Below are 25,685 nucleotides of genomic sequence, written 5' to 3'. Positions count from 1 at the left end.
TCTTGAAACGCCCGCTCTAAATCTTGTTGAATGGCAATCTCTACGTAAGATCGTGTTTCGCATTCGTCGCTATGGATCGAGTGGCGCTGATAAACACGGCTAGGAAAGTACGTTATGCGTTCATGAATTCCAAGTATTTTGTTCCTAAAACCATGTAAGAGTGGAAACCAGCTGTACGTCTTCATTTTAACCACTGAATACACCACCACGTTCAACAAGACCGTGTCGTGTAGTTGCCTGCACACAGCATTAGTTGATCCTTGCTTTCTCTTTTTTTCATAGTGCGCAGCTGCTGTGTAACGCTTGTCAGTTGATGTTAAAGTTCACTTTTTTCTTTGTAGTTTTCATTTTTTTCCTCTCTGTGATACCCTATTAAACCGAAATAGCGTATTAGCATCAAATTCAGTCTGTGAAAATGGGTGCACTTTGGAACATCAGTCACTACGATGTACAAAGCGAATACTGCAAATTTAGAATCAAGTTTTTCTTCCGCTAATTTCACCTCTATTTTTCGCGCTATTACACGCAATTCATCGCAACGCGAACTTCACCTACAACTATGCTCTCAGAAAAATTATTTTTCTTACAGTGTGCCTGCAACGAACTCTATCGTTTGGCAAGGCTGACTTTGCAGCAATAAGAGTGCATGTGCAAGGAAGCCCACTTCAAGTGTTCCTTTTTTGCATGACATTTATGTACAAGCTTATCTACACACAAGTCATGGTTGAAAGTTTTATATGCAATTTTATCCATGTACGTATCATCATTCGTTTTTTTTTAATTCATTCTGCTATATTAACTCTGCGCACTGGAGGGAATCTGCATTCCGCAGTTGACGTCAGACGTGCACAGCAGAGGCAATGGCGTTTGGTATTCGTGTCGCACTACAAGTGGTTGCCCGTGAAGGCTTTCGTCATCTGAGATGCAGTAAAATTAGCTATTATATGACCAAAAACAAGAAAAAAATAGTGCTTTGTGAAACGTGGCGCTTGCAAATTACCATAACACGTACGATCAATAATATACACTCGAAGAACAAATAATTGAATGAATTAAAGCGTGTGGCGTGTGTATTTGGTCTCATAATAATAACGATGTTTGTTGGTTCACTGCATATTCTGGGCTAACTGTTTTTTAGTATTGGCTACACTATCGCAGTGATATTAAACCCTCTCCTCCTACCCGGATAGTTTTTCTATACACATGCACGCATGCAGACGCGCGCACGAAGGTACAGAGGGGGTGATTAATCGAACCCCTCTCCCAAACGAAAAATTCTGCCTACGCCCCTCGTTGGCTACTGTTCATGGCTATGCGCTTTTATAATACAACGCTATGAAATCATACGTGTGTACCACTGTACCTTTTCCACAATGTGACAGTTCCCCATAGGAAAAAGTTGCCATTAAAAAAAGATTCGTACATGACCCTTTCAAATGTGGCCGGCTTACCACCTATTAGGCGACGCACTTGAAAACTGCCGTAGGGCTCCTCCTTTATGGGACAGTCGAGGCTAGGCTCGTGGAAGTTGCAGTAGAAAATGGTGCCCGTCGGTAGCGCCACTTTAGGACCAGCTGATGTCTCTGACTCTGCGAAGTGGAGAAATATAGAATAAAGGTAGGGATATTAAGCAGGGCCGAGCATGATTCTCCTCTGAGGAAGGGGAAACAAGTGTTAGAAGGAGAGAAAGGACACTGTTGCCATTGACGCAACTATAGCTTCACACTGTCTGACTCTGCAGACATTAAGGAGAAAACATCAGCGCCAACCTGGACGGATCACAAGGAATAGATGATACAAGCACTGGCGATGTGGTTTTGTCTTCCATTCTTTGTGGTCCGTCCCTGTTTGCACCCTAATGTTCACGTCTTTTTCGCATTGATGTCTCCAGAAGCTTTCTGTTGGCCCTTGCCAACCAACTAGGCCCAACCGAAGTTCTCTGAAGACATTAATACGAGAAAGATATTAAATAGACCGCTTAAATAACCTTCGTACGCGACGACGCCATTGTGATGTGACGCTGCGAAAAAAGAAAGAAAACGTCCTTGTACTGATTTTCACAAAAATATCTTACACAAGAAGTGTTTCTGAGAAAAAAATATTCTAGACAATTAAGAGATATCTTGTTACCTAAAGAACATGTCGAAAGGCTGGGACTGTTAATGAATACAATACTTTGTGTTTGTAGGGCCCAGTCCTATGGCGGATTACAACGTTGGTTAGTGTCCGCTACACTGCAGTGCGCTAGTTATTTTTCTCGATTCACCCGCACGATTTCCGGATTCCTATATTGTAAGAAAGCCAATAAAATGCTTCAAAATAGTACGAGCGTCCGAATGCAACAACTAAGGCTATGCAGTATTTTAAAAAAGAAAAAAAAGAAAACACAACTCTGAAATAATTCGCTATTGTAGCCAACCTGCGGTGTTCCTTCATCACGCTTCTCACCCTGCCAGGGTAATGTTTCAGCTCTGATAGAAAAACAAAACAAACTAGGAGCATCTAATTATTGCGAAACTCGCGCCTACCGTGAAAACCCTTATGACCTTCGCCTGCATGTAGGGCACGCTATGATCGTGCACGCGCTTATAAGGTATATTCTCAGAACAGATTTAAAATTGAGGAAGCCGGGTAAACAATAAAAAATTAAGTATTGGATTGGTGACTTGCGAATGATTGTCAGCGTGGAGATCTGTCTGGTCTTGCCTCCGGCTTGACTGATTCATGATGCCTGGGTCGAAATCTCTGGATCCCTCCACTATGGCGTCTCTCATAATCACATGATGGTTTTAGAACGTTAAACCCCACATATCAATCAATAATCATGATGCCTGAACAAGTCGCATCTGCTTATGTCGTCCTAAAATTACAAAAGAACCCCACTTCTCTGAAATACGAGAAATAAAACGCTGTCGTATACGTACGTTACCCACAAGCATAATCACCGCGAATTCTGGCGTTTGTACCGCAGCGTGATGTTAAAATGTAAATGAAAAACTCGCAAAGACACAGTGCCGTTCTAGGAGGAAGTGTATAGGCTAATCCTCCTGTCCTATAACCGTCATCACCACGTTCGCATCTGTCATGGACGTAATGTGCCGAGATCTGAGATCCACAGATTTTCCTAGTATGAGAAACAGTCGTCGCGAAATTTAAGCGCGCTTGCACAAAATGTAAGAACATGGCGTAGGACATAGTGTAGGTACTCAAGCACAAGGAATTCACAATCTTGAATTCCCCACGAGGTTTTCATCTGCTTTTTATGTTTTGCACTTTTTTAATAACTCACGGCTCACTTCGCGCATGCTCAGTGAAGACTGTTGATGCTCATAATTTTGTTCTGCAAGTTGCCAAAATAAATATTTGAATTAAGGCATGCCTGTTTCCTACACTGCCCTTGTTTTTTTTTGTGAAACTTCGTGATTAATAGGAACCTATTGCCCGACTTTCAGATATATACAGAAGGTGCTTCTCGCGAAAACGTGCTTGAGCTGGCGTCAAGCAGCTGACACCGAATCGTCACTTCGATAAACGGTCTTGCGTGCAAATGGGTTATGCTTACTTACTGCACAAAGAGCTCAATGATGCCGACTCGTTGCGCCCTCCGAACAAGAAGTGGCCGCTGCTGCTGCTGCTGTTGCCTACGCACCTGGTTCCGGGTTCGCATCGCGAGCATGGCTCTCCCGGAAGATACACGCGGCTGTCCAAGTAGTTGCCGCTGCGGATTTCCGCCAATGGTCATTACAGCAAAACGTGCAGTGCACAATGTTTTTATTATCATCACCCCCAGCCTGTTTAGGTCCACTGACGGCCAAAGGTTTTGTACCAGTGATCTCTAGTTTACACTATCATGCGGGAGCCGATTCTGTGTTTTGTACTGCGAATTTATTATTTTCGCCACTGCACCTAACTCTCGGCCTTTAACGACTGAGTTTTTGACCCCTTGGTAGCCATTTTGTCCCTCTTACTCTCCACCGGTTATCTGTTCTATGCTCTACGTGCCCAGCCTAGGTCCATTGCTTTCGCTTGATGTCAACTATAGGTAATTAACGCTTTTTTGTTCCCTGACCAATTCTGCCGTCCTCCGATCTCATAATGTTCTTCAAGTGTACAGTCACTCCAACTACCACTTTTGACATGTTGGGCTAAAACGGAGAATATAACAAAGCAAATAGAGAAAAAAGTTGAGCAACGCGCAGTGAACAGAACATCGAGTTACGAAATACGCCAAAAGAAATTGTGAACACAAACTAAGAAACATCAAACTGATGGGGACTTAATTGTGTCCTATTCAAGGGTGTGTCTTGGTTACATTATGTAAGTGTTACTATTTAATGCACTTAGCAGTAATATTTCGGTTGCAATCAGCCAAATTATGTTATATGTAATTCAGCAATTTATTATAGTACCTTTACCAACTCATTTGAGCTTTTTAGACGTAACACATTTAGCAGTCTTGCGACGTTAGGAATGAGACCTCTCTTAAGCACAAATACTTATTTGTGGCACTATCCTCTGTCAATATAGTTTAGAAGCAAAGGTCATACGTTGTGTCGTCCTGCTCTGAAAACACACGCATTCTCGGTGCTATGAGTGGCTTTACACGCCTAAGGTGTCTTTAAGCTCTGGGTATGACGCGATGATCAGGTTACTTCTGCAGCTTACAGCATGTGGTGTACATCCTGAACAAATGTTCAGAGTTTATCATATGCTGTGACCTTCTTATTAATTTTTTGCTGCGAGTGTCTCATAAAAAAACTCAAGTGTAGTTATTGGAAACTTGTAATGGCTGTAAGCTCTTAAAGTCCCTTTTCGTTTTATTTATAATAAAATTTATTTGTAGTAGAGACACGTCCCCTTCAGCCCTTCTGGAAAGTTCTAACCAAGAAACCTTAGAGCGCAGGTGCGGCTGTGGAAGACTGAAAATATTTTATCCGATCTATCAGAATAGCCCAAAAATTGATAGAGGCAAATATATTCAACCATCGAAATCATGAACAACAAGGTCGCACCATTGCAAGAAAGTTCAAGAATTTTCATGTAAAACAACTATACTTTCCAAGAATCATTCTTTCATCAAACAGTACGTAGTTGGAACGCGCTGCCCTATGAAGCTGCATCATCCACAACTGTTTCACCTTTCATGAATGCGATAGCGAATGTGCCTTCCAGTCCTTCATTGCTTTGTTATCGTTAATATTAATATTGGTATTGGTACTGCATCTAAATTCTGTGTGTATGACTTGTATTGCTTTTTTATGTTAAGCGCTAGCTCGTTTGTTTGTCACTTTGTGCACACTTGTTACTCTTTGCTCATTGTGTCCATTTCTCATTTTGTTCGTTCACGCCCATTGTTTTGCTGCATCAGTCGCTCGTGCCTTCTTTTTAGGCAAAACTCGCTCACACTGTCAAAAAGGGGCAAAACGTGTTACATTGACTCATGTTTTCAATGTTTCTAAGTTAGAAATATTTTTTTTCCTCAACGCATTATTTTTGTTACAAGTCAATCCTGTTGTTTTGTTGCATTTTAAAATGTAATACAAAAAGCATATGTATGTACCCACTCCTGCCTATGACTTCGCTTAGAAGTCTGCAGTATTGACTAAATAAATAACTAAATAAATAAATAAATAAATAAATAAATAAGCTTCTCCAGCCAAATGCATTTGTTTCCTAATTTATTTGAAAACAAAAGTGATTGACCATGTTGAACTAACTTTGCGATAATGTTTAGTGTGCTCATGTGTACGTGCGTTCATGTGCAATTCTTGCGTATAAGTATGGCGCCATTTCGCCATAGCGCCTGATTCACGATTAAACTCGGTAAAGAAGCTTTGCTATCCAGCGATAGCAAATACTCTGACTCACTCAGGCTGTTGTCGTATGGCGCAGCTTGTGGTAAGCTACATGTATATGAGTCTATAGTACGGAATCTACACTCAGAGATATCGGAAATGTACAAGCGCTAACTTCGAACTATAACTCTAAAGGGACACGAGAGATAGAGAGAAAGAAAATTCTGATATCATTAAACTACACTCTCACGACTGATATCATCACGCTGGTCGCGAGGAGACGCTGGGTAAACGAGAAAACGCGCAAAGAGAAAATGCTGGTGGCGCCTCCACCTCGATATGCCCGCACTAAATGCCGTTACGTCCTATATTTTGATGGCGGCTCCTCAATACTACTCTGTTTATAAACAGAATAACTGTTGTACATATGTTTCGGATTGGGCCAGAGACTTCACATGCCAAGAATTATGAAATTTAGTTTATCCAAGATCGTCTAAATAAAAGAAAACTCTCTCTCTCTCTCTCTCGCTATATATATATATATATATATATATATATATATATACTGCAGTCTCCAACGTCACAAGTGGCAGATTCGGCGCGAATTTTAAGAATAAATTTCCACCTTGATTTTCTCCTTTGTTTATTAACAAACCTATGCCGATAAAATAAGTTACATTGGAGTTCTCGGCGTACAATTTATTGTTTCTCTTTAGTGTCCTTTTGATACCAGGTGATGGGAATATACGAAGTAATATTATAAAAGAAGAAACATGTCTAATTACTGCACTTAATCACTAGGCCCTATCACTATGTCTAATCACCTGGTCATACCATACCAGCCACACATCGTTTTCCCACGATGAAGGGCATATACAAACTTGAGAATCTTGGCAGGTTTGAGGTCACAGTTCATATGTAAAGAGCTGTGTGTGTGTGTGTGCGCGCGCGTGTCTGTGTGTGTGCGTGTGCGTGTGCGTGCGCACGTGTGTGTCTGTATGTGTGTGTGTGTGTGTGTGTGTGTGTGTGTGTGAGAGAGAGAGAGAGAAAAGAAGCAAAGGAGAAATACGTAAAATAAAGTATCCGCCGTGAAATGCGCGGAAGAACACGCGCTCACTCAGCAAGACGCAATTAAGCAATCTGCGTTCGCGTTGGACGAATCGAGCCGGAGCACTCACGCTGGACCGTAGTTACACACGTAGGACTGCACGAACCAGCGTCCTCTTGTGAACAGCGAATAGCCGCAGCCGATGGCCCACGTCTTGGCCCACACCATCTGGTTTGAAGCACACAGAAAACATTTCAATACGTAATTTGTGATGATAATGTAATAAGTAAGATTTATAAATGAAAATTTGGACAAGAAGACAGTCAACTTCAAACCCTCTCTGAATGAGAAAACGAAAAAAATAATGTCCCTCAGATTTTAAAAGGGTTCGCAGCTGCCAAAAATCTATAATTCTCGCCACGATGTATAGATATTGCGGAAGCATGGTTAAACGATCATTTAGCTGCTCTAACATTCAGTGGCACTCACCGCACGGTGCTCCCAGCTTGGGTCCCTGGCGTACTCTCCGTACTAACCTGTACTCTCCGGGCTAACTTTCTGTGTGTTTAGAAAAAGTGTTTGACAATTTCGAGTACTTCGCACTCGGCTACTGGACAGCAGTGAGCCGTCCCGAGTACAGATAACTGATTACAGCACAAGCAACGACAAACTGTTTTGTGCTCAACCTGCAGGACAGACGCCATGGCAGATAGGCAGTTAAGTTCCACACATTAGCTACGGGAAATGCTTCCAAACGCAAGCGTTGACCCTTTTGGTTACCCTCTTTGTGCTTCTAATACTTTTACCGAACCTTGCTCTTGATATCGGCAATGTTTCTTTTATTTTAGCGCATGTCTGCTTGACATATACGCAATTTTTTTTCCTTAAAATTGGCTATGTTTTATAAAATAGATAGGTTGGCTAATTTTAGCTAATGTCGGCTAGCATTTGGTACTCTTTGTTAACGTTGCTCTCTGGGTGAGTTGAGTGAGTGAGTGAGTGAGTAAAATATTTATTGAGAATGTACGGTGGTATTTATCGGGGTGGGACTACACGCACCCCAGCCTGGGTGACGGCATCGAATCCTTGGACACGGACGGCTTCCTGGGCGTGCCGGTGCCGTTAAACAATTGCGAACGTGTTGCTTGATACTGATTAACATCGACCAAGTGTTGGCCGTCACAGTAACTTAGTGGTTATGATGGTGCGCTAGGCACACGGGTGCGAGTTTGAATACCGACCATGGTGGCTGGGATTAGATGGGTGCCAACTGTATACGAATAAACAACCCCGTGCTTGGAGTCGTCCAGTGCGTCAATGAAACTCAAGAGGTCGAAATTCATCCGGCGCTCCCGATCATGGCGTGCCTGATAAATATATCGGGGTTTGGGCACGTACAACACTAAATGCTGTCCTCATTCGTAAGAGCCTGATTGCTTTCATTCATTTTCAGTATAAATATTGGTTTGTCCAGCGAGTTTTATCTTTTGTAACGAGGGCTGTGGACATGGAGCTCGAGTATAGGAAGAAGAAGAAGGCGTACTGTGATCGCAGGCTTGCATTCAGTTAGCTCTTGCGCTAAATAATGCTCTCGTTCGCCGAGTCGACCCCTGCTTGTTCAACAACCCGTTTCACTTTATTTACTTTATTTAGTTTACTCTCGAGCCCAGTCACTACCTGAAGGCGAAAGGAAAGTGTCATAGCTTGCGCAGGTGTTGCGTGTTTGGAGCTGGCCAGCTGCCGACAAAGTCACGGCGAGCAAACCGTGGCGTCAATCACACAATGATGATTGTTAGCGTTTAACGTCTCAAAGTCGAAGGACACTTAGTAAATTCCATAGTGCGTCCCGCGAACGCCTGTGCCCATTGAGACAGGAGTCGGTCTGAAGAGAACGTGGTGCGTGCGTCCACCTCCTTGCATGATTGGACGCGCAGGGCACAGCAACTATACGCAAGCGATAACGTATAGTCCGGCGTGACCGGCGTCCATTGGCGCTCCCTGACAGACACTTGGCACCCTGCCAGGGCGCAGACAAAAGGACGGACGTGAGCATGGGACATTGTGAAGGCTTTTTAAAACCACCATATGATTATGAGAGACGCCGTGATGAAGGACTGCACAAATTTAGACCACCTGAGGTTCTTTAACGTACTCCTCAATCTAAGCAAACAGGCCGCAAGCATTTTCGCCTCCAACGAAAATATGGCCGCCGCGGCAGGGATTCGATCCCGTGACCTGCGGGTCAGCAGCGGAGCACAATAACCACGACACCATCAAGGCGGGTAACCATACGACAGGAAGACACTTAGTTGTATATTTCTTGGTCAATGCGGTTGCTGAAGCAAAATATCTTAAACCTAAAAACGTCTCAAAATCTGGTCTAAAGTGGGCTCAAATAACAAAATTAGCAGCGTATCGTGACAACATAGGAATGTTAGTTTAAAGAACACAATGTCCACTTTGTCCCAACTGCATACGATACTGTTTCAAAAGGCACTCTAAAACTAATAAAGCCATTGTATACGTTGTCGCAGATAAGATGGCACGTTATTGGCGCATGAATGAGCAGGTGACGTGCCTGGCTGAATGTGCCGTAGTACTGGCGGTAGACGTAGGGCGAGATGGCGGCCGGAGGAAACTGCTTGACGCCATTGTACCAGTAGGCGATGGTCGATCGCCAGTAGACCGGCGGGATCGTCTGGGTGCGAATCTTGTAGTTGCAGATATTTTGGCCCACCGTGAAACTCTCTGGTAATTGAATAGGAATGCGAGTGGTTGAACAATAAAGTGCAGTTGTAAGATTGCTGGATTTTTTTTCGAATGCATACAAATTGGTCAAATTGTCTTCTTTGATTTTTTTCTCCGATATTTGCGGAAAGATTTAGGTGGCACAAATAAAGGCTATCAGTTTGCGCAAAGAAATAAATAAAAAGAACACCTTAGCAGACAATATGACAACAACTTGTAATGCAGAAGAACGAATTGGTTGTGTTCGTTATGCAATAACATGCTATAGAGTAAGCAGGAAACAAAAACTTGGAGTACGCTTGAGCTTCGCCTTCAGAAGTGGGGCACGTTCGCATCCCTGTCTCAATTATTATGCCTGGCTTTGCTTTTCGGGCACCCATAGTAGAGTAGATGTTAGTCGTGAAATATAGATGTGCCGAAGTGTATGTGCCCTGTTACTGGAATGGTATGAAGGCTTTGTGTTCTGTACACGCTGTAAATAAATTTTTTCTAAACACCAAGTACACAAAATTGTTAACCACTTTTTCTGAGCACACAACATTGAGGCCCACGGGACGGCTTTAAGCTCGCCAATAGTAGAGTACCCTGTACTCTAAATCGTTAGCCACTTTTTCTGCCCCCCCCCCCCCCACAACCCATTGAGCGGGACGGCTCAGTGCTCTCCCATAGTTGAGTACAAAGTACTCGAAATTGTTAAACATTTTTTTCTAAACACACAACCCATAGTAGAGTACCGAGTATACTCTGAATCGTGAACCAATTATTCTAAACACACAGCTATCCCATAGTAGAGTAACGCGTACTCTAAATCGTTTAGCACTTTTTTTCTAAACACACAGGACCCTATACATACTAAACTCCCATGGGACAGACTAATTACGGGATAGCTTCCTGCGCTCTCTTAGTGTAGAGTACGATGTACTTTAAGTCACTACGCATTTTTTTTCTAAACACTCGGTCTCAATGGAATGTACGTCCCTACTATATTTTTAGTGATGTCCTTTTCTAACTAGGACAGCTTCCTGTTATCCTATATTACAGTAGTGCGTACTCTAAATCGTTAAACATTTATTCTAAACACATCTCAGCCATGCCCTAAGGAAGGAATGTCTGTGCACGTAAGGTTGGCCATTTCACACGATCCTATAGTGCATGCAAGTACAGTGGCGAAGTTCACACTATGCCATTGTTTTTTTTTTTTGTCCGATTTCGCGAAGTGTACAACTTCCATGTGGTGACACGTGAACCTGCGCAGCTGCACTCTCTTTTGATGGCGTTCCTGATTATGATGAAAAACTGCACTTGTGTGATTTGTAATTGATGGGTCTTTAAACCAACCACTCGTAGAGCAATTAAGACGTGGCTGCGCTGTTCTCACGAGATAATTACATGCGTTAGGGGCACTTAGCATCATTAAATGACGTTCGTACGCATCTTTTCTTTTCTTTTCTTTTCAGAGCAGCTTCAAGTACGTGCATGGCTCTGGGGTAGAACGCCGTCTCGCCACGCGTAAGTCCTGGTTTCGATTCCCACTCGAACAGAAATTATTTTTTATTTGTGTATTTGCGAATCTAGAATTTTTTGCTGACTGACAACGCTAAATTTGCGCTCGCCACCAACCGCCACCAACAGTGCCGACATGGACGCCGACACCTGAATTTCTGTGAAACAAGTTCTTTAATGCTATCGCGTTAATAAATGGACATAACATTTCACGCTCAATACAAAATTATTGATGGGCAGCTTTGCCGCCATGTTTATCACCTTCGCCCGCGAAATTCGGTCAGTGTCAGATATTTTCCACAACTTAAGTCGTAGAAAATAGCAAACACTTCCGTAAAAATGAAATCGAAAAGATGGTGTCCTAAAGTAACTTTACTGCTTAGATAGCTTCTTCACCCTAAGCACCGATTTTGGGGCTAGCAAATTGGAAACACTTGCACACGTGTTCTCGATTAAAAAAAATTGTTAAAGGCTTTCTCACCCAGCATCCCTGCAAATAATGATTGCATAATTTGAACTGCGAGCCGTCATCCATATAAAGCTGTTAGAAGCAGAAAATTTCAAATTGCTTGGTTATTGGTCAAGTTAGGAGCAATAACAAGTCGTCTTGTAGAAAGTATTGGAGGAAAAACAGCTTTACAGTAACGTATGCTGTCGGGCTAGTTGGTGTGTAGGTGTGTAAAACATCGTTGGCGCAAACTTGAAAGTCCACGAAAGAAGAGACACGGAAAAGCGACATGGTGTGCTTTTCCGTGTCTCTTCTTTCGTCTTCTTTCATGTTTTCGCCAACCATATTTTACACAGCTATACAGTGCTAGGAGAGACAAGATGAAAGTCTGGCCTGTAAATTCCTGTCTGCACCTGCTATTTTTCTGTTCACACCTTTACAATATGTTCCAACAACTGGCCTTGCACAGCAACATCTCAAGCCCCATGCTGTCGTCATGCTTGTATGAGGCGAGCTTCACTGAGAAAGTGGACACTGCGTCCCTTCGTCGCAGTCAGCATCCGCAACCGTCACGGGTAGCGTTCAATGACATCACGAGGGGTGTATATTACGTATATATGTGGGCTCGTTTCGTTACGCAGCTGCTTCTTCTCCAAGCGTGTCTTTCTAAAGAGAGAGTGATAGAAGTCGCGTGGCCTTCTGCTTTGAATTTTGAACCTTATCGCGCCACAAGTGTCAAACGTTGTGTCAAGCATTGTGTATAAACGACCGCCCCCTACCTAGCTACATGGCATGCTCTTTGGTTTGCAATGCGCAAACCTGGCGAGGAATGTTTTAATGTGTGAAAAGCTCTTGAGCAAATTGTCCGAACGCTTCGTTTCGTTCTCGCAACGATGTATACGGATGATCTTGCTTGAGTGCCTGTATGTTCTCGCTCGAGTACTTGGATGCCTAATTTAAATAACCACATCGCCTCGTGTAAGTGCCAAAACAACAACACTAAAGCTTTAGGTCGAAGGTCACTCGAAGGCGGCCGACAATGGTAACTAATAGCATGAAAGAGTGTGATTGTAAGCCTGTTGGTAATTGATAATTACCAGAGGTAACCACAAAATCAAACGGAGCACAACCGCTTCGTGTTGTGCCTTTCTGTGTCTTGTGTGCTTTTGTTGTTGCGTTTTATGTTTAAGAAACTCAGAGGACGTTTGAGCTTTACGTTGAAGAAAAGAACGCGGCAGCGTAATGCGGCCCCGAGCGTATCGCTTTCTCGGCCGCTCGCCTGGCTTCGGTTCTTTGTTCTCCAACCATGACGTAAGGAAACGAACGACTGTGCGCGTAGCATTAGTCGTTTCAGGCTATCTTAGAACGTCTATTGCAGGTACAACTGTTCAGTGCCCGCTGCGTCATAGCTGTTCTTTTGCGAATAAGCGAATGACCCTATGTGCGTCCATAAGCCAACACACGAACATACATTTGAGCGCTTTGTAATGGACTGGACACTCACTCATTGTGGAATTAACGTGTTTTGACTCCTGGCGCGATTCGACGCGTCTGCCACGTGCGTGATTGCATATTATAATATTATATTATTGTACATTATTATTATATTACGTGCGTTAGGAGATTTGTTCTGCTACGTGACATCCAGTGTTTTTTTTTCTTTTTCGGTCCGTTACCGGCAGTAGCGTGGCTCTGTGATAAATACCTGCTTGCTACGCAGAAGGCCTAGCTTCGATATTCACTCAAACCACAGTTTTTTGTTTTTTATTTTATTTGTTTCGCTCAATTTTTCAGCCACGGACAAAATGGTGATTTCTCGCTCATTATCAACGACGCCGACACTGTTGCCGACCCCTACGCCGGAATTCCTGCGAAGGGAGCTCTTTAACGGTACCAAATGCCACGGCAGTCACGGCCGTCGTGATATAGTTGGGACAGTTTTCTATATGAACAGCTCACCAACACGTCTGCAGTCCGCGCAGTCCGGCTTGATGGCGCACATGCTGGCCAACTTCTGTGCCACGGTCGCCAACTCGTCGTTCCACTCCTAGAACACACGTATAAAAGTACTGTGGCAAATTTTCTATGAGGAACTACCACAGTGTACCAAACACATAACGAAACTACCTCAGTATACCAAACACATAACGGAATGAGGCAGAGACGTACAGTAATCTGCAGAGGTGACGTGCTGGATGGGTATTGTGTAGTGGAGTAGATGTAACAAGTGGTATGTGCCTGTTGGTGGTATACCACTTGGTGATACACCACTTGGTGATACACCACTTGGTGGTATACCAGTTGATGCACCTGCTCCAATACACGCGTATTTATTTATTTATTTATTTATTTATTTATTTATTTATTTATTTATTTATTTATTTATTTATTTATTTATTTATTTATTTATTTATTTAGCTTTATTCACCTTAATGTTAGGGTGATTGGCATTACGCAGGGGATGAGTTGTAATAAAAAAGTGACTGAACAAAAGGCAGTAAGTACTGCAAATTTATATTAATGAAGCTCTTTATTACACACTCGTATACACACGATTGGAAAAATTCACGGGGTTGTCACACATTTTGACGGCGTCGGCTAGGTTCTACAAAATTCATGATCCGTAAAAACGAAGCACATTGTTGCTCGGCCCAGAAGCAAAAAAATGTAACATTACTTGGGGTAAATTACTTATCGATTAATGATAAAACTTTGGCGGTAAAAGCATTAAGGTGTTGAACATTTCGTTTGGGACTGTTCTCTCCCTTCCACGTGTTATACTATTGTTATGATATCAGCCTTATCAATGTTATTGGCTCTTATCAGTTCCTATCAGTATAATCTCTCCACATCACCTTGCCTTCGTGCATAGAGTTTCATACAGTATTAACTAGAAAGGAATCTAGCGCTGTGATCGTGTACCTCTATCGGAATTATGGGAAGTACAGGCTTCGGATTGGATAGGGTTATCTAGCGAACTGCCTACAGACGTTTTTTTTTTTTTTGCAGTGTCAGCTTCGTTCGTCGTGCAGCGCCGGTAGTGGGGTGTGGTGAAAAGGGCTGAAGCAGTGCTTTTTTTTTTTTTGTTCTAAGAGGCTGACGACCAGTAGATCTTCTGATTTGCTGTGACGTTGGGGCTTTACGAGTCGTATTTGACAGGTTAAACAAAGCGTTGTTCACTCCCCACTTCGCATAATGTAGCCAGTGCAAAATATTGCTTCGAGTTCGTTTTTCGCAAGCACGTCTTGCCTAAACTGATTTTCAATCGACTACAAACCGATGCTGAAACTAAGTGGACGCACTGTCACGCTTTGCTGATTCGGCTTCACAACAAAACTAGAGGTGCGTTGAGGGCAGACCACTGGGACCACTTGGATAGACGCTGTTATGCCAGCGAGTCCTCGTCAAACGTCCGTGCCTCTGAAAAAGGCAATCTGGGTCAAGGCCAGCCCGCAGTCTGCCTGGCGCGAACAACTCAACGGCGTAAACACGCGCGGCGCTTCTCTGGCCCACGTGCAGTGAGTCCGCGGCACACGTGACAGCGAGCCGGCGTCCTCGTGTCTGGTGGTCTGACGCATGGCGCGGCGACCCCATTGGAGGAATCTGCCCTGACGACCAGCGGCGCTTCTGATTGGACATTTTGGTTGGACCCGGTGTAAATAAAAGAAGCCCTGCGGCGCGTCGCGATCGGCCGTCCTATGGGAGAGGAGGCCCCGTGTCGGAGAGCCGACATGTGTGTGAGTCGGCGGTCTTAGGCGAAAAGCTGACCTATGTGTTAGAGAGGAGAGCTCGGCTCTTCGAGTCTCTGTCGGCCCCAGTGCCGAAATTGTAACGCTTCTGTATATATGCTGTACATAAACCTTGTTTAACTCACCGTCGTCTCGTCCGCTCGTCTTATCAGCTCTGCGCAGAAGCAGTCGCGAGCTGAGAAACATACGCTACCAAACGGCTGGTGACCTTCCCGGCGGAGTTGAAAGCAGTGGCGCCTTCGGGACCGTGTTGGCGTCGCCGTCTTTCGCAACAGTGGAGGTCAGCGGTGGGATTTCGGAGGTGGCTTCGCAACAGTGGTGGCTTCGGCGGGATCGGCCCGTCGTTCGCAACAGTGGTGGCATCGGTGGCAGCGTTCGCAACAGTGGTTGGCAGCTGCGGGATCGGCCGGCGTCAGCGACATCGATGCGGTGAGTGCCTGATGTTTTCCCCTCAGTTCACCAGACTACTCTAGCTCAGGTTGTAGTAGTTTAGAGAAAGGCTGTGTGAAGCATTGAAGTGAGCTTTGATCGTTTCAAGCCAAGTCGAAGCGCTTTGAAACCGAAGTTAATGCAGAGGGGGTAAACACAGGAGAGTGAAAAATTGCTTGCGCGTCTTGCTAGTTGACTTATAGTGGGTACGGCAAGTAAATTGTTAACAGGGGCAAACAGCAAGAGGCTAGTGTGAACGATGGAGAACCTTAAAGTGAAGGAACTCATCGAAATTTGTGAGGAACTCGGCATTACTTTGGGCCGTGCGAAACGAAAGCAAGCGATCCTTGAGATCATGAAGGATGAGGGAGTGTCGGCTGAGGAAGTCGATGAGGCCTGGGTGGATATTAAAGCACGCCGTGAGGAGGCTGAAAGGCGAGAAGTAGAAGCTCGCGAACGTGAAGAAGCTGAAAGGCGTGAACGTCGCGAGCGCGAGGAGGCCGAGAGACAGGAGCGCCTTGAGATGAAACGACTAGAATTGGCAATCCTACAGTGTTCGCAGGCGCCTAGCGTAGCTTCTCCAACAGTTCAGATCAGCGGTTTTAGAATTAGGGACCAATTGCCACCGTTCGTAGTAGGCGAGGACATGGCGAAGTATCTCGTCAAGTTTGAACACGTCTGTGAGCGAAACGCTTTGGAGCGGTCTCTTTGGGCGCGGAACCTGTTAGCTCTTCTTCCCGGCGAAGTGTCCGACGCGATAACTTGCTTGTCGAGAGAAGCGTTTGAGAGCTATGACGAGGTTAAAGAAGTGCTCTTAAGACGTTATAAGTTGTCACCCGAGGCTTTCAGGCAAAGGTTCCGGTATGCTGAAAAGGGGAATGAGTCACACGTTGACTTCGCGTTTCGTCTTAAAGCCGATTTGATTGAATGGCTCAAGGGCGAAGGTGTGTATGACGACCGCGATAAAGTGGTGGAATGCGTTGCATTGGAGCAATTCTACCGCTGCATCGACGATAATGTCAGGCTTTGGCTGCAGGACAGACTTGGTGAAGTACGGTTAAACAAGGCAGCTGAGTTAGCTGAGGAGTATTATACTCGCCGAAAGTTGCATAGCAGGGCAGTGCGCGTTGAAAAGGATGAAAGAAAAGAGGGCTTTTCAAAGAAACCTGATCAACGGAAACCCGCTCCGCACCGTAATTTCAAAAAGGACCCGTCTCTTACGAAGGACACTGTAGAGGAAGGGAAAACAGAAGCGGAAAAATCGAGTGAGGTTTCTACCACACAGGCATTTGAATCGGAAAACAAACGGAAGCCGCTAATCTGCTACAACTGCAAAAAGGAAGGACACATCGCGAGAAACTGTCAGGAAAAGTTTGCCTTCGCAACAATCCGAGAATCAGAAAAAAAACATGCGGTTGTTGGAGCCGTATCTCCAAGAAATTAGGGTGAATGAGAAAACGTGCCGAGCACTTAGAGACTCAGCGGCAACCATGGACGTTGTCCATCCTTCATTGGTGTCTCCGGATGACTTCACAGGAGAATGCGCGTGGATCAGGCAAGTCGCCGAGGAGCAGAGTGTTCGCTTACCAATTGCCACGGTTGTCATTGAAGGCCCGTTCGGTAAGCTTCGCACTGAAGCGGCTGTGTCTGCCGCGCTAAATGATCGTTTTCCTTATCTTTTCTCCAACAACTCAGAGCAGCTTCTCAAAGCGCAGGGCAAATCGTTCTTCCCCAACTTTGCGTGCATGGCCCTCACGCGATCGCAAGCGCGGAAGCTATCGCGGCAGCTTGATCTGGTTCAATGCGGTGAACTCTCAAGTGACCTTGTCGGCGGGTCGACGGAACCCCAGAAAGGAAATTTTCCGCATGAGTCATGTGAGCAGTCACGCGAACGGCCCGTCGCGGAAACGGCCAGCGCGGTATGCGTGGGGGGAGACGACATGGCGCCATTGAGTCAGAGCGAGAGGGTTGCAACGCTCTCGCCTGTAGCGGAAAGTTGGAGCGAGCTGCCGAGAGTTGATCGAGAGACGCTCATTCGAGAGCAGCGTGAGGATCTCTCGATTGAAGCGCCAGTGGAAAGCCAAATTGAAGCGCTAGTGGAAAGCCACAAAAACGCGGCACAAGTGCTGTCGAAGGAGCACTACGAGAAATCTGTGAAGAAGCGCGCTTTTGAAGTTGATAATCAGGTAATGCTGCTGCAGCCGTTCAAAAAGATCAAGCTTGAGGTTGATTGGGAAGGGCCCGCCAAAGTATTATCGAAGCCTTGCGATACAAATTATGAAGTGAAATTAGGAAGGCGGCCGGACAAAATTTACAACTTGATGAAACCCAATGTTCAACATCAAGCGGTCGTAAATCAGCTGTTGAATGCTTCAGAGGAAGAGGGAGCAGAAATTTGGAGTTCTAGTGATGTAATCAAAGGGGGATCGAAAGTAATCTGGGAACAGTTGAACCTAGAGCCTAGCTTAAGTGAAGGAGGACCTGAGAAAGAGGACCTGAGAAAGATTGGTTCCGAGTTTGGAGACGTGTTTTCGGACCGCCCCGGAAACACGAGGGTGATCGAACACGACATCGAGCTAAGCGGTGAGGAGTCAATCCGTAGCAAGCCGTATCGTTGTTCCCCTGTGCAACGTCGCAAGTGTGAGCCGCTCTTGGTGCCGCATAGGTATCGTCGCCTAAAAGTGGCCAGTTACTAAGGTGGAGCATGTTGCTCCACAGCGCAACTTTGACGTGCGCTAAAGAAAAGGGGGAAAGCTAAACGCTAATGCAGGTGCATTGAGCAGTGCGTTCTAGCTAGTACCTTCTCAACCTTTCGGTTTCTGGCTGGCGATTCGGGGCAAAATTTTGACCTCATCACGACCTGGGCTGAGCGCTCTCGTTCAATGTGATCTCAAGGGGCCAACTTTATGTGGTATTCGAATTCGTTACGTTGTTGTACGTGGGAAAAAAATTGAGTTGTCATTTTAAGGGTCTTTTGTCCCACATGTGCCTCTTGATGTAGAGGGAACAAAATTCCGATATACACGTAGATAGGTATATGTTGTACTATACTTTGTCTGGTGTTCTGTCGGGTGACCGAGGGCACTTGCTTGTGTCGTGTGTTGTCTGTTGTCGAACCGTTCTTAGCAAGTTGCAGAACCATCGACAAGTGCTGAAACCGAAGATGGTCAGAAGAGACGAGTGAAGCTGGTCGACAAGTTGTGGTGAAAAACCAGTGGAGCTGGAATCCGTCGTCAAGAATGGGATGTGTTCCCGAAACGGTCTGGAGCTGTATTCTCCCCAGGGCCCTGGAGGCGAACCTGGAGGGACTTGGCGAACGAGCGCACCTGACATCCGAGCCCCGTGGAAGCAGCTCGTCTTTCCGGTGCATTGTCTGGCGGCGGGGGTGCTGTTATGCCAGCGAGTCCTCGTCAAACGTCCGTGCCTCTGAAAAAGGCAATCTGGGTCAAGGCCAGCCCGCAGTCTGCCTGGCGCGAACAACTCAACGGCGTAAACACGCGCGGCGCTTCTCTGGCCCACGTGCAGTGAGTCCGCGGCGCACGTGACAGCGAGCCGGCGTCCTCGTGTCTGGTGGTCTGACGCATGGCGTGGCGACCCCATTGGAGGAATCTGCCCTGACGACCAGCGGCGCTTCTGATTGGACATTTTGGTTGGACCCGGTGTAAATAAAAGAAGCCCTGCGGCGCGTCGCGATCGGCCGTCCTATGGGAGAGGAGGCCCCGTGTCGGAGAGCCGACATGTGTGTGAGTCGGCGGTCTTAGGCGAAAAGCTGACCTATGTGTTAGAGAGGAGAGCTCGGCTCTTCGAGTCTCTGTCGGCCCCAGTGCCGAAATTGTAACGCTTCTGTATATATGCTGTACATAAACCTTGTTTAACTCACCGTCGTCTCGTCCGCTCGTCTTATCAGCTCTGCGCAGAAGCAGTCGCGAGCTGAGAAACATACACTACCAAACGGCTGGTGACCTTCCCGGCGGAGTTGAAAGCAGTGGCGCCTTCGGGACCGTGTTGGCGTCGCCGTCTTTCGCAACAGTGGAGGTCAGCGGTGGGATTTCGGAGGTGGCTTCGCAACAGTGGTGGCTTCGGCGGGATCGGCCCGTCGTTCGCAACAACGCACTATAGCGTCGGAGAGGACGAAACGATAAGTGTTTATCTCTTAATACTGTATTGTTATTTCCATAAATGATAATTCATACTTTCGAGATGAAAACTAGCATGTTTGTTTTCAAGTGTTGCAAAAAATTATTCATTAAATCTTGACGCCATATCTGCAACGCAATGGCAGAGCAATGCATATTCTGATGGTTGAATTTGCCCAGGTTTTACTTTTGTCGCGCGGTCACAAAACCTTTTTGCAATAAAATTTGCGTACAAATAAATGAAGCAGATTTCAGTTAAAACAAAGTTCATATCATTTTGTTTTACACTCGGGAAAAGAATCACCGCGAATCTCAAAAGCGTAATCCACCCGAAGCAGATCCGAAGCCGGGGTACAAGCGCTGCTGAAGGAGCCCGCGTAGACACTAGCGCCAGATTCACCTCTAGGTATTATTGTATGATACTCTATGCCTTCATGCTTTTACACCCACTTGACCCCATATGCCTTTGTTTTAAGCTACAGTCGGGCTTATAGTATCCATTCATACCAAAAATAGTTCTGCAACGCATAGAGCAGCGCGCTTGTTTCGCATGGATGTAACTCGGCGTTCACCGTTTACGCTCCCCACGCGAAAAATTGTGCCCGTCGAAGACGGTGGACACAACACGCGTTAATTTTCCCTATAATCAGGCAGTGTCGTTCAATAACTATAGCATGCGCGAATAAGCAACCTTAGCCCAAGTTCGACGTACAATCAGTCATGCCGGTGTTGTACCGTGCAGGGAATTTTTCCTTGTCCGGGGAATTTCGGCCTGTTGTTTTGATCCAAAGAGAAAAGGGGATTATTCGTGATATTGCAGAGAATTTTAACCATGGTGAAATTCTTCTATGCCGACCAATAATTAGCAGTCACATTGCACCGTCATCTGCTGTAATTGGTCCTGGCGCATGCACCACGAAAGCATTGTTTCTGATATTCACGCGGGGCGGTTTATTTGGCTCACTATTGGTTTTACACTTGAAGCCCACAATGTGCAGTGTACTAACAGTACATTAGTTATTTAGGAACGCTTTTGTTGTGCGGCAGTGGAAGGGCTAGTGGTGATTTCAAAAGTCACCAGTACGTGAGACACGTGTGCCTTACGCACAGTATGTGTGTGCGTGGTTTGGGGGGTGGAAATTAGTACAGTTGTGCAGGAAAATACGCTAGGAATCGTCAGCATTTGCGGGGGGAAATCCCTGAAAGAAGGAATTCTCATGTCCCTGAATAGGAATTCTTCGTCGTAGTACTGAACATCACTGAGTCATGCTCCTCTGGCTGTCACACCGCTTTCTTTGGTCCCACTCCCACCGTTAACTACTACAGCTACCACAGACATCCATGGCCACAGAGACATGTTTAATTATTAAGCAATTATTATTTATGAACATTAATCGACGCTGCCTCTATCGGCGTTGAGAGGTGAGGGAAGGAGGAGTGTAGTAGAGGAGGGGGTGCACATGGGGTTGTAAACGCACCAGGTAGGGATGCCTAGATGAGAGAGAGAGGGGAGTGAGCTAGCAGACGCTGCTTGCCTGAGCGTTGCGAGAGGAGGAGGGCCCGCGCATGCGCGGTAGGGACCGGTCACGCCACACACCGGACTTAGCTCGAGCATAAGACGCTTCGCATCTAATAGTCGCCAATTGTTGGGGTTCACCATCCCATGGTTATGAGGGACGTCGTATAGTAGAGGGCTCTGGAAATTCCGACCACCTGCATATTTTTATGTGCCCTTATACCAAAGTACACGAGCCCCAAGCACATGTGCCTTCACTGAAATTGGGGCCACCGCAGCCGGGATTCGATCCCACGACCTTTGGGTAAGCAATCGAGCACAGTAACCACCAGACCACCGCGGCGGGCGCTAAACTGTAAACGGCTGGGAAGCTTAGTCAAGCTTACAAGGTGTTTTTTCTTCACATGTCCTCTGGTTCCAAAAGTGGCAAAGAACGTGATTGATGGATGGATTGATTGATTTATTGGTTGATTGATTTTGTACCCCAAACATGTGTTGTCGACGCCACCGAACGGTCATGTTTTGCGTCTCATGAGGTATATAAGCGAGTCGCGTTCAAATGCCAAGTCCCAGGAAATAAATCACGCGTCACGCGGATAAAACGAAGATACCTCTTGAAATATATGATGTTACACTTACATGAGCGCACAGAGACCTGGGCACGAAATTTTAGAACAAACCGTCAACCTTCAATGTTCTGTTATTTTGAATTATTAAGGACCCTATAATTGCTGTATTAGTGACCGTGAATATACCAGTTTGAACTGATTCCTTATTTCATTTCGTCAAGCCTTTTGAGTCGAGAACAACGTTGAAGCTGCCGTGTTCGTCTGCTATGCCGTGTTCGTCTGCTGACCTGGCGGCCGCGTTTTGGATGAAAGCAAAAATGCCTGAAGCTCGTGTGCTATCATCTTGGTGCACCTCCAAGAGCCCCAAGTGGTCGAAACTCCTGACGCCATCCACTGCGTCGTCCCTCATAATCATATCGTAGTTTTAGAACCATAAACCCTTAGAATTATTAAAGCTGCTAAGACAAAATGGGAGCTAAAATTTCAAAAGTAAAAAACTATGACGTTCGTCATCAAACCTAAAATTCATCAGATCTATATTTCCTTCATATTATCTGACCCCCACCCACCGAAACAAGCAAAAGTGAGAACTTTGTTACATCGGGCGGGACGTTGATTCAATAGACTTCGTTACAGCAATGTTTTCCACGAGTGAGACATTGTACGGCTACGCGTCAGCGAATGTAAAGTATCTCGATAAATGGAGAACTTTGTCGATTCGGGTGGCGGCGTTTATTCGAGGTTCGACCTGGCGTCAACGAGCGATCGTCTCACCAGATACATCATGTTCGCGGCGGCAGGTAACCCGCTGGCGGCCTCGGCTCCCGAGGCGAGGCGGTTGCGGAAGGCGTTGTGCTCGTCCAGGATGAGCTGCCGGTCAGCCTCAGAGACGCCTTCGCGCAGAGGGTGGCACGACTTCGGGGGCCGCACGCACTGCGTGTGTCTCCGGCTGTAGCGCCGGTACAGGTCCGGGCAGGCCGCTGCGTCGACCTCTCTGCACCGATGCGCATGGGATAAAATTCGTATACCTAAACACGGCATGCAGCCTCGAATATGACGCGGGGCTCATAAATATATCACGTCTCACACAAGTCTTGGTGAAAAAAAAAATACAGTCCTCTTATAGAAACGTTTGCTTCAGTGACATATCGTTAAAAATCGACTATTCCTAGAATTTATGTCCACGTATTTCACCCTGTTATTTAGCTTAAAAAACTGCGGTGATTTTTGAGTGTTTTATTGTTTCGTTCTGCAGCATATTGTTGGTTGTATCAGCGGAAAACAACAGAAACAAATGAAAGAAGTTGACAGGACGTTGTCCTGTAATGTGAGCGTCTGTCCTGTCAAGTTCATTTCTTCTATTCCTGCTTTATTCAGTCATACAATCCACAATAAGTTGCACTCACTAACTCAGCATGTCACCATATTGACTTCGTTGTGCAGCGCTGTGGAATAACAACAGCAAATTTTGGAGGGATTCTTATAGAATGCCGACCTTGCACTGCCTTGCCTAATGAAGTCATAGTGACTGCACACGGCATTGCATATTCAGAAATATCGACGGTATGTAGTTGTAATGATGTACAGTACCATACACTGTTATAGGGAACACTCGAACGATCCCCCTTCGTATTACTTACCTTCTAAAGGCAAGTGGATGTGGTAGGATTGTTTATGCATGGCGCTGTTCTTTCAAAATGAGTTGAAACTGTCAACCACTACTATTCTTATGCGAATAATCGCATAAGACTAGTAGTGATTGAATAGTAGTGGTACCAAAAGCAAAATTCAAAGATTCTCTGCACGCAAGTGTTCCCTTTAACAGTGGAGCCGTCTGTACATTACAGCACGGCCGGTCTGGGAGCGCGCGCCTCCAGACAGGCCGTGTTTATAGTAATATGAGCCGCAAGCGCCACAACTGCCCCATTTCTTCTTACCACACTTCGCGCATGTAAGTTTCAGGTTCAGTCGCGCTGACTTGAAACACGAGAGCATGTAGCCTCACGAGTTCAGAGATTGCGCATTGTTTCCACAACCCCATATTTCCATGTTTCTTTCACTTGGGTGGGATACCGTATATGAAAATAATATTTAGCTGTGGGAATAAAATCAAGTTGAAGCCATGTGCAACCACGCGTTGCAAGTCATATCGAGCGCACCTGCGTGCGCGGCTCACAAAATGAAACCTACTCGGCTACGAATACCAGCATTCTACGTGTGAAGTTTAGATGAGCCCAGGGTGAACTAGCAGAACGAAGGTATTGATACACGATTTAATGACTGTTCTAAGTGCAGCACTTTAAATTGTGGCGCAGTTAACAAATAATCGCCGTCATTGTGACTTTACGATAATTACTAAGAACTTCTTTGAATAGAAAACGCTTGAATAACTTCACGGGAACACCTCTCTTTTAAAGGCGGAACTGTTTATGATGACCGCAGTCTCATCTATCGTAGACGAAAGAAGATTCATCATCCTAAACCGGCACGCGTTCTCTTCGTCCTCTTCTTCTTCTTCTGCACTCATTTATTGCATCTTCATCTTCCACTGCACTCAATGCACTGCTGCACTCACCAAACGAACAGACGCACAGTACCCATTTGTATCATTCTGATACGTGACCCGGAAGTAAAGCTGTTCGCACTTTGTGCACCGTACTGGGGAGCGCGTCTGTGTGAGCCGTACCCGTCGGAACTCGGCAGCAAGAGGGAGACCAGGCCGGCCACATTTGTCGCGTCCGCCGCCAGAGAGAAGGTCGACGCAACGCAGAGCCACACCGCAGCCCACGCAGCCACTGGACACCACAGCCTAGCGGGAAGAGCGTCACCTCGGTGCCTGCGATAAGAAGTGAATAGTACAGCTGGTGGCGAACCAGAATCCACCTTTTAAGGGCAAAGCTCCTTATAGCGGCACCCGTTCGTCCCCCGTAGTATGTAACAAGTATAACATTTTGACCTCCAAGGTGGTGTCGGTGAGAGACTCCTGTGCGTTGTTGAACAATAAAAAATAGTGCTCAATGTACATGTCAATGGCTGCTAATGGGGAATGAGAGACAGGAGCATTCGGCTTTTAGTTAACGCGCAGGCTGCAATCACCATTAGCAGCCATTGGCATGTACATTGAGCACTATCTGACAAGAAAGGGTTGATACGTCATACTCGCTGGACGTAACCTCCTTGGTTTTCGGAAAGTTTAGCGAGCGTTCGGCCGCAGTGCCATGAATACAGTGAACTAGTATATACCATGAACTCGAGGTGGTTAAAGGTGGGAAGTGGAACCGAAGCGCAAGCCGTAAGAAAGTGTGCGTGTGCCACCTCTCGTTTAGTCCTTGGAATGTCCGCTGGATGGCGGTGCTTCTATATGGGGAATATATGATGAAAAGATGCGAGATGGTGGTATTGGAGTGTTGAATAGATGGACGAACGGACACATAGACAGATGCATGGATGGACGCATGAACGGACGCAGGGGCGGCTGCATGGACGAACGCAGGGACGGACGCACGAACAGACGCACGCACGGACGGGCTGATGGACGCATGGACGGTCACACTGACGGACGCATGGACGGACGGAAGCAAGAACGAATGGACGGACGAATTCTTCGCCCCACTCTCCATCATTCACTACGTGGATATGCTGCCATTTTTTTTTCCTGCGTTGCGCTGTAGTGCAGTACTGGAAAATGTACGGTGCTGGACTATCCTGCACTGCACTTTTAGGCAGCACCACGCATTGCATTAC

At 45.9% G+C, this 25,685-nt stretch overlaps 1 protein-coding gene across 1 annotated transcript in view; it reads right to left on the bottom strand.

Moving 5' to 3' along the window:
• The window catches only part of LOC119172816 (CRISP/Allergen/PR-1), a 63,248-nt gene that overhangs the window by 10,381 nt on the left and 27,182 nt on the right, over window positions 1-25,685 (bottom strand). Inside the window, exons 2-8 of the mRNA XM_075893146.1 lie at window positions 24,628-24,777; window positions 22,716-22,935; window positions 13,502-13,589; window positions 9,422-9,591; window positions 6,974-7,071; window positions 3,567-3,718; window positions 1,452-1,589 (exon numbers count right to left, since the gene is read on the bottom strand). Of these exons, the coding sequence (XP_075749261.1) occupies window positions 1,452-1,589; window positions 3,567-3,718; window positions 6,974-7,071; window positions 9,422-9,591; window positions 13,502-13,589; window positions 22,716-22,935; window positions 24,628-24,777 (1,016 nt within the window). The remainder of the gene's footprint in view (window positions 1-1,451; window positions 1,590-3,566; window positions 3,719-6,973; window positions 7,072-9,421; window positions 9,592-13,501; window positions 13,590-22,715; window positions 22,936-24,627; window positions 24,778-25,685) is intronic.

Source organism: Rhipicephalus microplus, chromosome 4 (assembly GCF_043290135.1).
Source record: "Rhipicephalus microplus isolate Deutch F79 chromosome 4, USDA_Rmic, whole genome shotgun sequence".
Taxonomy (NCBI): Eukaryota; Metazoa; Arthropoda; class Arachnida; order Ixodida; family Ixodidae; genus Rhipicephalus; species Rhipicephalus microplus.
The sequence above is the reverse complement of the archived record's forward strand: the minus strand, read 5'-3'. Positions and strand labels throughout refer to the sequence as shown.